The sequence below is a fragment of the Uloborus diversus genome, chromosome 9 (assembly GCF_026930045.1).
Source record: "Uloborus diversus isolate 005 chromosome 9, Udiv.v.3.1, whole genome shotgun sequence".
Lineage (NCBI taxonomy): Eukaryota > Metazoa > Arthropoda > Arachnida > Araneae > Uloboridae > Uloborus > Uloborus diversus.
This window is the reverse complement of record NC_072739.1, coordinates 131687208-131702535: the sequence shown is the minus strand read 5'-3', so window position 1 is coordinate 131702535 and position 15328 is coordinate 131687208. Positions and strand designations below refer to the sequence as shown.

The following is a 15328-nucleotide window of genomic DNA, read 5'->3' as shown; positions in this document are numbered from 1 at the left end:
AAAAAAAGGAAACAAAAAATTTCGAAATTGGAAAATATTTGCGTTCAAAAGTTACGTTTTCTGGAGAATGACCCTTATAAGAAAAGAGTGACTTTTCCTGAATGTACTAATGGTTAGATTACAATGTGTTTGTTGGTAGAAATATTTTTTAAATGTAGATAAGCATGTCTTCGTTTTTTCAGTGTCACTCATTCACGACTGATTTTTGATACTTCGTATTAACCGAGTTCAACTGAATTTATAAAACGTTTCAAAATTTTGATCTAATAAATGGTTTTCCATTCATAACACATTCGACATTCGAACAGTTTTGAATAAATGTATTAATTAAATGTTCACGAAAAAAGTAAAGAATAAAAAAATGAAAGAAAGTTCTAACGCTTCCGTTAATGCAAACGAACATCCGGAAATTTAGACGCACTTAGTTTTATGGGCATGCCTGACTGGTTTCATCGCTGTCCACTGTTTTTTGATCGTTCCAAACTTTCTCAGATGTTCTGATATCACTACATGTGCCTAAAGGTCAGCCAAACAACGATGGGTATCGGAGAAATAATCTGTGACGTATTTCCAAGTTGTGTAAAAACATGAGCGCACCAGACGGCTTGTTAGAAATTTCAGAACCAGCTGTTACCTTGGAATTCTCGGTTGCGATTTCGACGGATTTCCCTTGTTTTGAGTGAGCTCGTCGCTCAGTGTGTCGAATTATGATTGTTGTGGATTTTTTCTCAACAATTTGAGCTAAAAGTAAGTCATTTTCGAAGTTTTTTCATTCGATTTTATATTTCTGTAATTAAATGCCGTTAACTTTTAACTGGTGAAGTGATTTCTTTTCGAACATAGTTGTTGTGGTGCAATGCATGTAACTTAAACTTACTTGAACTATTTTGTGCACTGCATAAAATGCAGAAGTGCTCACCATGGGGGGGGGGGGAGGCGTCATGGGCGCAGACTGCGCCATTGAAATTTTTAGGCGGGTGTTTTGAGGGTATTTTTCTCATTTGGCGGGGGGGGGCTCTTGATTTTGAAGGATGTTTACGATCTTTAGGGGGTGCGCCCTTGCTCTTAGGTGGGGGCACCCCTGTTAAATGTAACAAATTTAAGCTGGAAATTGCAGTGATTTTCGCGTTATTTATTTTTTATATGCAAGTGAAACCAGGTCCGTCAATTTTTTTTCTCCATGTGTGGGGGCAGCAAGTGTGCCTGTTTGTAAAAGCTTAGGAAATTTTTCAAAGCCAGAGGCAGCTATTGAACCCCCTAGTGGACCTGATTGAAACAGTACCGTAAGTAAAATACATATTCGTCTAAATAGTGTTGTAGTTTGAGAGGAAAGAGGGGGGACGGGACGCGGGAGTGCGCGATCTCTTTCTTTCTTTTTTTTTTTTTTTTTGTAGAAATAAGGGAAATGTAATGTAAATTGTAAAAAGAACTGCAGTGGTTCTGAAATTAACAAGCCTATGTTATGTAAATTGGTTAGTCACTTTTTCTTTTGACGAGTTCCCCCAAACAATACTGTCTGGCTACAGCACCAGGGGTGGATACAAGGGGAGGCTCATGGCAGACATGATCCTCCCCCCCTTAAACCGTCGAGAATATTATCTTCTCCCATTGCGTTCAAACACTTTATGAACAAAATATGAATAATTTCACTATTTTTTTTTCAATTTATTAATTATGTATTTTAAAGTAAGTATTTGAAATACTATTTCTTTTCATTGCTTATGAACTTAATTAGCAACGTTTAAGCCCTATTTGGTGCCTTATTCCTACCCGATGTAGTGCGTTCTACAGTCTCCCAAGGACCAAAGCAGTTTCAGAAATTTTTCGTACCCAAAATCATGGGTTCGTTCATAGGGGAGGAGGATCTTTCTTCAGCATGACCCTCCCCCCCCCCAAATGATATCCTGTCTACGCCCCTGTACAGCGCTGTGTATGCGATGTAAATTGGTTTCAAGCCACCTCTTCTTTTGGCGAGTTACCCCAAACATATTGTTCCAACAAAACTGCGTACAAAACCATGTGTGCAAACATTACAAAGCGCTTGAAAGCCAAAATTCGATTATTTCAAGATGTAAGACCAGGCTACTCACGAGTTAACAATTAACCAGCATATAAGGCATTTAGAGCTAAAGTGGATGAAGTCCAACTTAACTTCATCCAGTTCTGGTGTGAACGCCTCATTTATGAACGTAACATTTCGTTGCTAAGATCTCCTACTTTACAGCTAAAGTGGATCGAGTCGAAATGGACCTGATCCACTTTCGCTCTGAATGCCTCATATACCAATACAAATGAATACGACGGTAAATTTTGCATAGTTGGTCTATAAATAAAAATTAATGTTCAAAAAATTGAAGTAAGGTTAATAGTAAATATATGTTAATTGAAAGTGCGATGAGCAGGAACTGATTTACGGAAGGACATATGGGAATGTGTTTGGAAATTTAAAACTTCAAGTTGATAAAACGTTTTCCCTACATCCCCACACTGCCACAAAAGAGTTATCTAAATAAAAAAGTTTTTAGGTACCCCGCACAAGGCCTAAAGTTCATAATTTTCTTCAAAAGATGTATATATTTATTATACAATGGAAGATAAATTTTAGAAATTATAAAGCTGAAAAATATAAACAATAAAGTTGGCAATTTGCATTAAGCAGAAGTTTTTGCTCTCTTGCAATAATCTGTGTCTCCCACATAGTACTCAAAAATATGTATTTTTTTCAAGTTAAAGATAAAATTTTCATTTTAAATTCATTTTTTATTCTTCATTTACAAATAATGATTAGGGAATCTGCTGGCCAATAATTTTTGAACTCTATTCTTACTGACACTTAAACCGGGGTCATTCCATACAGATTCAACGGATGAGTGCGCTCGATCATTTTTAATTTTTTTTGAAACTCATATCCCGAAAAGATGCATATGAATGATGTTTAAAACCACTTTTATTTTTTCTCTAATCTTAACCCTTGATTTTTTAGAGGTCATCAAAAGTCATTTTCGTAGTCAAAAATGGGACTTTTAGACCTTTGCAGATATTTGAGTGATAATTGAGAGATATTTGAGTGAGTACCCGCTGTAAGTGTCATTACCCACCTTTCCCCTAATAAATATGCTTAAGGGAGTTTCAGTAATGTAAAAGATACTTCAGAACTCTCTTAGTAAATAATTTAGGAACTGAGTTAGAGGTGGGCAATGTCGTTCCTTTTAATGATCGGGAATCGTTCATTCAACTCGTTCATTTGAACAACTTCGTTTATTTCAAAAAGTTGCACGTAATCTCTCCGCACGACATACTCACATATATTCGAAATTTTTCTTTAGATCAGTAATATTCTTTGAAGGAAAAAACCAAAATAATCTAAAAGAAGAAAATATTCCTATGAAAAATGAATCAAAAAACATTATTCAGGTTAGGTGTATAAAGCAATTATAGCTCATTTTGTAAGATACTTCTCAGTTGCCGAATGGTAAGAAATGTTCTCCAATCCTAAATTCGCAGATTCCATTTCAGCATGTCACAAAATTTAGTTTTTAAATTTTATTATATAAAAATAAATAAACCGTTTGTGACGTCAGAAAATTTGTAAAATTGAACGGGAAAAAGTGCACTAATTCTAAATAGAAATATCATATCTAAAAGTTTAGTATCGTCACAGGTGAAAAGAAACAAAAAATAATTTTGAAGGCGTATTTTAGGTTGCATTAAAAAGAAAGGAAATCACGAAATAAAAAAGAGAGAGAAGTACATTAAAAAAAATGAAACAGGAGATTATATAAAACACGAGAATAAAGAAATGTTTATTAAAACTGCTAGCTGCATCGCCCATCTTTGAACGGTGCACCTCGAAAATAAAAGTTATGTCAAGTGACGCGTGTTCAACAATTAGGCTTGAAAAAGAAAGAAAAGAAACAGTGAAATTTTGCTGTAGATTGAGGAATAACAGAATTTTTTAAAAAATACCAAACATATTTTTCACAATGAACTTAAAAGAACAAAATAACATTTCTGGATCAGAAAGGACAATGTTTTATTCCTGTAGTTTTCAATTATTCCAAGAAAAATGACTCCGCAAACGAGGAAAAGTATGGCTCAAGTCAGGTAGAGAATTTCTTATTACCTAACTTTCTGTCATAAATTTGAGTGTTTTTGCTCAAAATTTTCTGTCATAAATTTGAGTTTCATTTTTGTGTTGTTTGAGGCATGTTTTTCTGGGAAAGTTTAGTTTGAAATGACTTGAGCCGCACTTTTCCTCGTTTGCAGAGTCATTTTCTTGGAATAATTGAAAACTGCAGGAATACTTGTATTCTCCTTTCTGACTCAGGTAAGTTATTTTGTTCTTTTGAGTGCATTATGAAAAGTGCTTAGTATTTTTTAAAAAAATTCTGGTATTTTATTTTTTTTAGTCTAAATGTATTTCAGAAATACATTTAGTACATCACGAAATTTCACCTCTTTTTTTTTCATTTAAATGCTTCATACTAAATGGGAAAAAAACTACATACGTGTCTAAAACTTTAAGCATTTGGCACAAAAATTTAGTCCTTGTTCCCCATTTAGTATATGTTTGCTTACCACATGAATTTTCTGCAAGAATTATTTTTTTATCATTTCCTGTTATAAATTATATAAAAACAGTCAGCCTTTTTCAGGACACCTTGTATATAAACTACCATAGTAGGATTGCCAACATGTGTTAAAAGTAAGGGTTCTGGAAGGGGGGGGTTAACCTCAAACAATCTCCATCATATGATGTGAGTTTTCTGTTAGAAAATACCTAAATAATCGGAACAATTACCACGAACGCTTAATGTTAAAATATAAATTAGGGCAAAAGCAACATTTCATGTGACAGGAAAATATTTTTCTTGAAAAGTAATCGCGAAACCTGGCTCGTTTTGGTACATTGTGGACCAGTGCCATAGTGTACGTAAAAATATCGGCATGGTTTCTAGATTACATGTCTTGAAAATCTCCCTCTTCGTTTGGGAAACTTCCGAATTTTGATTAATTCTCCCGAACTCCCTGACGTAGAAAATATATTCCGAACTCGTATCGAAACAAAGAAATTCCCTTAAAAGGGGATTTTTCAAGGATGATTCAAAGAAAAATACCTACAGTAAAATGATCGCGATCGTTGATACGAAACCTTTTCATAAACAAGTATGGAAATTGTATCTGCGAAGTCATTTTCGAAACATATTTATTTCATTTTAAACCCTGTTATTAAAAAAATTCTCAAAAAATGCGGTAAACTTTTCATATTTTTCTCTGAACTTCCCAACTTTTTACCTGTTGAAAGAATGTATATTACCTCTTATAAGAGAAAACAAACTTAAGCTCATTTTAACAATTTCTTTTTAATTCAAAAATTGTAATTTTAACGTCAAAAAAGTAATCAACGAAATAATAGTCATTTCAGTTTCTGAATTTCGGGTCCTATGCAGGCTCAGTTTAAAAAATCACGAACTATATTTTAAAAATGCCTGAAACGCTTAAATTTTGCACACTAAATTTATTCATGTGAAATCTTTCATTTTACGCATAAGTAAAGTTAGTGAGACTTTGCATGAATATATGTGCTTATATGAATAGTAATAGCAGTCAATTTCTGAATTTCGAGTCTTATGAAGGCTTAATTTAAAAAAACCCTAATTATGTTTTAAAAATTCCTTTAACACTTAATTTTTTGATGTTAAATTTATTAATGTGAAGTCCGCCTAATTTTGTCACAAGTTTCCCTAATTTTAATCTTTCAACGTAGTCAGCTATCCGATTACCTGTTTTTTCTGTGTATACTTGTTAATTGTTTCTGTAGTGAAAATGTGTTTCGCTGATCGACTTTTTCCTTTCAGGTAGGTAAACAATGGGACTAAAGAAGTTAAACTCAGTGAAGCAGCTGTCGTTGTATTTCGCATTAGTCTGTTCGTTGTTATCAATATTTCCAACAAGTTGTCTGAACTATGAACTAAATCGTTACAGAATACTAAAAGACTCATCACATAATTCAACAGACTTGAACTCGACAAACAATAACAGGGATGTTGCAAACCATGCTTTTAGCGAATCCTTAAATACGACACACAGTAAATTATTGGGAAAATACGATGACTCTAAGAGTAGAAGTTTTGAAAAGGGTTCCTTTTACTTAGCTTCCAACAAGAAGGTTAGAGAAAATAATACTTCAGCTCATTTGTTTGTAAAAAATAAAACTCTACCCGGAGATGCTATCAGTAGAACACTGAACTTCAAAATGACAAGTAAAGCATGCCACAATTGCACAAAAGCAATTAATCATCTGGATATTGGTTCTGAAAAGCATGACAGTTACAGTCACAGGCAATCTAGTCTTGAAAATTCTTTACCGGATACTTCGTCTAAAAATGAAACAGTCAATAATGTCACGGGAGGAATTACAGGTACAGAACGTAGTTCACTGCCATCGAACAGTTTTGAAAATGGCGACGAGAATGAACGCGACGAGGACTTAGATTTTCAAGCAAGTTCGTTAGTTCTGCGTTCTGCGTCATTGCCAGAGCCTGCAGAAATTGCTCACAAATCGGAAGACAATAGTAGCGAAGTTAATGACAGAATCAGTAAAAAAGAACTAAAAGAAAGTGGCGTTGTTTCAAGGTCTAGGGTTCCACGTCTGCCTTTGCTACCAGTTACGAATAACAGTGGTTCCTTCAGTACCGCGAAAAAAAGCAATATTTCAAGAGAAGAACTGAAGCAACTTATTTCAAAGATGCGAGCGTCACGAGGTAAGTGCTATTAATCTTACACTGATCAAACGTATTGCGGACAGGAGCAATTTACATTCGGGAGAGGGGGGAATCATATCAGTTCTTAGATTTCTGCAAATTCCGTATTTAGATTTGAAATATGTGTTAAAACCTACTGTTCTGGGTGTTGACCTCCAACTTGACCTCCTTGCCCACTGCGCTCCTGCATAGGAGTACTATCTAGCTGTTGGAGGGGTCTCGGTAGCATATAGGCAGCCTTTACTTAGCTAGATACCATGTAAAAATGTAGAGACTGTTTACCACGTAAAAATGTCAGCCATATCCTTTATAGCTATTAACACCCTACGCTTTTTTCGTTTTCATTCTGATGCTGCAAAATTATTAATGACAGTCTTAAAAACGTGTTCAGTGTGTTGTGCTCATAATGATTGATAATGAATTTCCATGATTAATTGTCTAACTTGATGCAGTTAGAATACATAGGGTGTCTATAGAAGCATAGTTATCAAAATCATTTCCACCAACTCTCCCCACTCCCCCCCCCCCGAAAAACAATACTTTATGTAGTATATATTTGATTCTTATTTTCTACTTTGTGTTTGCGTAGAGTGTTCTATATTTATTCACTTTCTATATATATTTTTAGGACTGCTGTCTAGTTTTCATTACTTTACAACATTATTTTGGGCTGAGGTAGTAAAAACTTATTTAAAAATCTATAAAATAAGAAAAAGGATTATCAAATTATTGATATTGATTTTACTAGCAATAACGAACGACTTGGGGTTTGTGAATGCGAACAAAAATATTATCCTTGGTTGAGTGAGATCATTCTTTACATGATAACCATGATGTATTAGAGATTTTGAATGGCAATACAAATGTGTCTAGTTATATGTTATAGGATGAGTCTAAACTCTTGGGTAAAATTTTAAGGGGTGTTAGTCAGACGGGAGGATAAGAAGCAAGAATCATAAGGAACATATGACCGCAAACGCAATGATGACGTGTTAAATTCACATTTTGCAAATCAAGTCACAAATGTATTAGACAAAGAACTATTTTACTCAACATTTTAGTTTTTAAGAAAGATTTAGAATATTTGTAGAAAGCAACTGCTTGTAGTAGTTTTAATACACGTGTCGTAACAAAGACGCAGCGATCGATGAAAATTGGCAAAATGGCTCGTTATTTCGACAGTCGGTGCGTTGTCATTGCGACGTATTACAAATGCAGGTCGTAAATTTAAACAACCGCTTCAAACCTTTTTTAAAAACTAAAGTGTCGTGTAAAATTGCTTTTGTGTGATAAATTTGTGACTTGTTTTACATCCATATGTTTCTGACTTTGTATATGCATGTAGTGCATCAGCATTGTGTTTGCAACCTTATGTTCCAATGATTCTTGCTTCTTACCTTCCCCTCTAACACCAAGTTTTGTCCAAGAGTTTAGACTCGCCCTGTCATACAGTCGACGTTCGTTATAACGAATCTTTCAATCCTCACGAAATCGGTCGCAATGTGCAAAATGCAGCTTCATGTTCAGAAATGCCGGAAGATCTTTTACAGGTTATGTTTCATTTTAAAAGAGAAACAAGAAACTAACAAAATAATAAATAATTGCTAATGCCAAATCATTAATAAAACCATAAAAGACACACACCTTTGAAACAATACATTTATCTCGACACAATACATTGGAAATTGCTGGCATAAATCAGTTATTTTTTAATTTAGAGATCATGGTTTTCTTCTGCTGGGTGAGTCCCCCCCCCCCCTCAAATACTTAGTTTTCACTTTTTTAAAGATACTATTGAAGAAGTTTCCCTCTTTGTTGACTTTTTCTCAAAAAATTCTATCTTTTGTACACGTTTCTCTTCAATTCTTTGACCCTTCCATCAAGTTGAAACATTTTACAGTCGGAAACTTGAAAATATTAAACATCAGTTTTCGAATATGTAGTCTTGAAAGTTACGAATAAGTTGAAGCTTAATTTTGAATGTCATCTTGGAATGAATGAAATTTGGGTTTCTAATGGGGACCCTTACGTTCATTAGAACATACATTTAGATGTTCTAATTAACGTAAAAATTGCACTACATCTGTGGAGCAACAAACGGGACTTCATGAATAGAACACTATAACGGAAAGATCGTAGTAAGAGCATTTCGTTCTAAACAGCGTTGCCCCTATCTGTCTATCTATATCTTCCTTTTTTTATGTCTATCTACACCTATATGACCAAAAGGACTTTCAAAAATTCACATTTTTAAGGATTTTTCAAGGAATAAGAGACTAATTGCTTTATAACTTTTTTCGCATAACATTTTTGTTTTCCTCAGTTTGTTACTGATCCTCAAAACGCAAAGATGTATAACGTTTATTAGAAAATAACAGCTGGAGCATACCTTTTATGTTATAAAAGTTACAAAGAAATTGGTCTCTTATTTCTTGAGAAATCCTTAAAAATGTGAAATTTTGAAAGTGTCCCAATACTTTTGGTCATATAGTGTATCGGCTGGCTTCTGGTGCTCCCCGGATCCCTATAGGAACTGTTCTTGACCACTTAAAAAAAAATGATTCAAGACGCCGAGGATTCAGATACAATCTGGGTCGGTGGTGCTCTTTGCCCACATAACTGACCACCCCAAAAGCCGCTGAACAGATACAGAGCTGATAAAACATCTGTAATGAGGGGTGAAAGGTGAGGATTCAGAACCCAGGCCACACCACGGGGAGGCTCCTACCATTACGGTCCTGCAGTCAGATGAGATTCAACTTCTTCCCATACTATGGTCTAGACTGATGTTAGATTATCTCTCTCTTTCTGAATTTTCTCAGTGTAGACAAGATTCGTCACACGTCCTCTGAAAGAAAAAGGAAGTTTTTTAACTTCAAAAAAAAAATAATAATAATAATAAAATTTCTGATGACTATCACTGCTAAATTTGGAGTCCTATACTGGCCTAATTAAATAACTCCTTAATTATATTTTAAAAGTTTTTCTCGCACTCACATTTTTGTCTTTAAATTTATTTATGCGAAGTCTCCCTAACATTACCCATTAATCAGCCTAATTATCAGCTTCTAATGTTGGTAGCTATGGTAAGTAAAGTGTGTCTACAGACTTGGCACGGGGGGGGGGATAAATCTCGGTAACGAACATTTTTAAATGTCGTCTGCGATAAGTAAAATTAGTTTAAAGGTCAGTCGTTGAATAATGGGGATTGTTACCACAAATGATGTAGGGATGTGTCGTTCATGAACGAACGGGTCAAAAAGAACGAATCCTTAAAATGAATGGAACCGTTCGTTCACTTAAAAATCGAATGACCGTTCTTTTGAACGGTGAGCAATTTGGAACATTGCGATTTTATCACAAGTGCATCAATCCATTTTTTCTTTTTTTTTAATTACATTCATCTTCATATTTTCAACTCTCAATCCATCTCGAATTTCCTTTTTCTTAGTGCAGTACTTTTTTTTAAATTTCGAACCTTCTTACTTTCGGCTTTATTCATCAACTAGCGGTACCTGCACTGCTTTGCCCGTAGTAGAAAATTAAAAGGTCATTTGGTTCACCTGTATACTTACAAATAATGGATGATGTATCTCTCGCCAATTTGCTATGTTCATTTGCTCACCCATGGTCGCATATGGTAGTTTGCTCATCCACGTCATAGTAATTTGCTAGTCCACGTTATGATAATTTGCTCGGTAAAATCTTCTCAAAATTGGAATAGAAAAGAACAAAATCGAATTTTCAAAAAATCGCTTCGATTCGCTCACCTCTATGCTACGAACTAATTTTGTGCCAAATTTCATGAAAATCGGCAGAACAGTCTAGGCACTGTGCGCATAACAGACATCCAGACATTCAGACAGATCCAGAGAGACAGAGATACAGACTTTCAGCTTAATTATAAGTAAAGATTTTCTTTAACCGTTGCAGTTCATATGTAATTTTCAATATATCCATTATTAATGTTTGGTATAACTTGTTTGGGCTACTAACAAAATGTTTTGCTAAAATACTTCTCGTGCTTTCTGCCGCCAAAATTATTTCTAAAAATACCTTTTATCACTTTTCTGTCGATCCTTTTGTGTTCTATAACAGGCGTTCTCAAACTTTTTCGAATCGCTGCACCATTTGAAGAATTAGAATTTTCTCATGACACCCTCGTCAATTTCTATTATTTGAAGTACGTGTGTAAGTGCAAGGCTACCCTAAGACTCAAAACCTAAATATCTCGACCCCTTATGATTAAATTTCTACAGCTTTTGCATAGTCATTAGATGATTCATAGAAACTAAGTAAAAATAATACCAAATGAAAATTTAAGTTTTAATTATGTTTTTCAGCAGTTTTAGCAACAAAAAGCGATTTCGTCTCATTGCAAACATGGGCCATAATAAGGAAACTCTGGGCAAAGATAACTTCACACAAAATTGAAAACAAAAACGCCAAAAAGTTCTGTAAAACTAAAACGAAATGAAATAGTCTTTAATTATATTAAACCACATTTTTTGACGCCCAAAAAATACTAAAAACTCCATGCTTACTTCTATGGAAAGGAGAGAGATCAATTTAACACAACAGATAAATCGTTTTTTTTTTTTTTTTCCGAGCAATCACGATTGCTTTTGTTCTCATTTGACTGTTTTTGGCGTCCTATCATTTTATTTTTCCACCGCCACCCTCCGCACCATCACCGTCGACCGGCTCCTCACGATGCTGCTCCTATAGCGAAAACCGTCTCCAGGTTGCATCCATATCCTACACACACGCGCATACATACACAACTACACACACACGCACGCACACACAAACACATGCACTCACATACACCTACACACACAAACACATACACACACGCATACATACAGACACCTACACATACACACAACTACCCATACATTCATGCCTGCACACAGACACAAACACATATGCCTACACACACATACACATACCCCCACACACATACACATACCCCCACACACATACACATACCCCCCACACACATACACATACCCCCCACACACATACACATACCCCCTACATACGAACACACATACCACCCACACACATACCACCCACACACAAACACACACGCCTACATACACACTTATGATTGCGAAAAATATAATTTGAATACAAGATGTCAAAATTCAAATTAATTTTTTTTTTCGTCACTCATACGCATAACGTGCATCTATGCGTAGCACATGCAGCCAGGGTCCGATTAACTAAAAGTGAGGCCCAAAGCCCACAATAATTTGGAGGCCCCCTGAAGGCTATTTATTTTAAAAATGTGTGTATTTTTTATATAGTTGTAATGTTATGCATAATTCTTTAAGTAATTTGGGGCCCCTTAGTAAGAGGGGGCCCCAGGCATAGGCCTAGTAGGCCTGTGCGGTAATCAGGCCCTGCATGCAGCACATGATCATATCCAACATCCGGTATTCCGGTGTCATATTATAAAGACACCGGAGGCCTAAGGAAGCTAACCACAGCTCTAACGGCCAATAATCTATTTTCCTAGGTTATCATATCACAGGAAAAAAAACAACGGTACACAGCAAAATTTATCTTCGAATTTGCAGACTACATGAATTAGGCTAAAAGGACAACATGCAACTTCAGTATACTAGTAACCTACACTGAATCATGTTGAAGCAAAACTTACGGGAAAATAAGATGAGGTACTCTTTACATCAGTCTTTTGTAATAACTTTTGCTGGTTATTAAAAACTGTTCTTTCACAACGCTTTATCATCAGTTAGACTTTTTGACGACGATCAAGTCCCGATCTGGTGAATTTTTGGTATGCTACATCAAAAAACGGGCGGATGGCCTTATTGGTCTATACAGTCGACTCCCGCTTCAACGCGATCCGACCTACACGAAATGGCTATAACGCGAAATTTTCACGAGTAACGAATTTTAGAGCTAACGCGAATTTTTCGCCCACAACATGAATTTTTTAGAAGGAAGTACCAGCTTCGTTATTGGCTGCTGAATATTGATTTCGAAAACGTTATTACGTCCCTTTGAGCATCACTGACAGCCAAAGTTCCCTCGCCAAACTAGTCTAGTGCATCAAATAACCATAATGGCACCTTAGTGTCACCTTCATCTAAAGTTTGAAAATGTGAAGAAAAAGAAAGTTTCTGATAAAAAAAAAAAAAATTTAAAAGGGTAAGATTCTCGATACGCTTGAACAATTATAAAACGTCGAAGGTAGCGCGACAATAAGTATGAGTGAATCTTCCATATGTACAATTAAAAGTCAAAACAAGAAGATGTCCGTAAAAGTTTAGAACTTAGTTTCAATATTGAAGCTTGCAGAGTAGTCTAGCAAAGTAAAAATTATGACAAGAAGTTCCGTATAGAACTAGACGAGCCTACTTTCCCGTATACCCATACTACTTTCTAGTACCTGATCAATATTCTCAAAAATAGCTAAAATCGCAAATTTTTTCAAACATATTTTTTTTAATATTTTAAGCTGATTTCTAGGAATAAAATATTCCTTACTTTTCTTCAAAAAAACGAACAAATAAAATAGCAGCACCTTTTAAACAAAGCAGCTAATACACTTCTTTCCATTAAAAAAATTTTTTTAACAGCTTTCAAAACGAAAAAATAATAATAAGTTCATTAAAATAAATACATCATATAAAAAAAATCGTTTCTTTTTCCCCTGTTGCCGAAAATAATTTTTTAAACGAATTAATGCACTTACCAAAATAAAAAAAAAAACAATAAAATGTCAACTTAAAGAAATAATTTTCATTGTCAAAAAAAAAAAAAAAAATCGTCTGCGCATATTTTACGAGTTTATTCACCGAAAACTAAATACCTAAATTAAAACTTTAGCGTGAAAATAAAGACAAATCATATCAACAATAATTATTTCACAGTTAAAACCACAGCAGCGGAGTCGGAGTCGGAGTCAATCTCATTTTGGGATAAAAGAGTCGGAGTCAAATATCCAAGAATCGGAGTCAGTCATTTGTCCTCCGTGTATAAATGTTTGCCAAAGCTACGAAGTCAGAGTCGAAGTCGGGGAGTCGGAGTCCGATTAATTGTCGGGAACAGGAGTCAGTGTCAGGTCCCCCTAAATTCTCGGAGTCGGAGTCGGGAGTTGGTCGTCAAGAGCTATTTCCAACAAAGTTTGTTTGAAGTAAATCCGCCTTCAAGTACGGAATCTACATTGACTTTCAGTTTCCCCGTAGGCGCTAATGTTAAGGGATTTGAACTGTTCAAAATTGAACGGAAAATTGTTCAAATCAAAAAGATATCTTATATACAAGTTTTTTATCAAAAGCTTTTTCCTACAAAGTTTGTTTAAAGCAAATTCGCCTCACAGTTCGGAATTGCTTTGAATTTCCCCGTAGGCGCTAATGTTAAGTTTTTTTGAACTGTTTAAAATTGAACAAAAAATAGTTCAAATCAAAAAGTGAAATATGGGAATGAGGTGTCCTCGCCGAGATCTTTCGAACAAAAAAAAGTTTGTTCGAATCGGACTATTCATTCAAAAGTTATTAGGGGGGGACAGACAGACAGACCGACAGACAGACAGACAGACAGACCGACAGACAGACAGACAGACAGACCGACAGACATTTTTCCCCATCTCAATACCCTACTTTCCAATTTTTAATTTTTCAATATTCATTTAATTATTTTATTTATTTTTGACTTTTTTTTGTTTTTCACGATATTTTTAAGATGCATTAAGCCTTCTTTCATGCTTTTTTCTTCTTTTTCTGACTTTTACTGGGAAAGTAGGCTAAAAAACGCGCGCTCTTGCGTTGTGGATCAATAAACAGATCAGGTAGAGGAGATGTAGCCACAAATTGAAACGTTTTAAATAAAAGGTGAAGCGTATTTAAAAATGTATTAGATAAGAATAACGATCTGATCTTGGAGCATAAATCATCACTGGTATCCTCATTTTTTAACTCGTAAATATTGCTACTATATCTACTGTACAGTACGATTTTGTGCATCATTTTAATTTTACTACATGCAGTGCGTACCGTATTGTTTTATTTTATATCTTTAATTCTCATTGTTCATTCATTTTGTGCATCTTAAGTATTTCAAGTTGAATAACAGTTTTTTATTTTTTTAATACAGTGAAAGTTCAGTTCTTTATGGAAGAAACTGTATTGGTTAAGGAATGCTTTAGAGCAGTTTGAGGGATGTTTATAAGTGCCTAAAAGTATTTGGTATGCTTCAAAAAATTTGTATGCATATATTTTTCCACAACGCGAAATTTCAACTTACGCGAGGAGTCTTGGAACGCATCCCTCGCGTAAGTCGGGACTCGACTGTATAGCCTTATTTGGAAAACCTAACTTTCATACATACATTGATAACATAGACACTCCGAGGCATCCCTCCCGTCTACCTCGGCACCCAGTTTGAGAACCCCTGGTCTATAGCATCCCTATCAACTACCACTTATTGAGCAATCACGATTGCTTATTGCTTTCATTTGACCGTTTTTGGCGTGCTATCATTTTATTTCCCACCGCCGCCATCCTCTGCCAGCACCACCCGTTGGCCGGCCT

The 15328-nt window shown here is 35.1% G+C and overlaps 1 protein-coding gene across 1 annotated transcript in view; it reads left to right on the top strand.

The window, feature by feature from the left end:
- The first annotated feature begins 635 nt into the window (after positions 1–635).
- The window catches only part of LOC129230711 (clotting factor B-like), a 59606-nt gene continuing 44913 nt past the window's right edge, over positions 636–15328 (top strand). Inside the window, exons 1-2 of the mRNA XM_054865131.1 lie at positions 636–747; positions 5859–6764. Coding sequence (XP_054721106.1) covers positions 5870–6764 — 895 coding nt within the window. The 5' untranslated portion in view covers positions 636–747; positions 5859–5869. The remainder of the gene's footprint in view (positions 748–5858; positions 6765–15328) is intronic.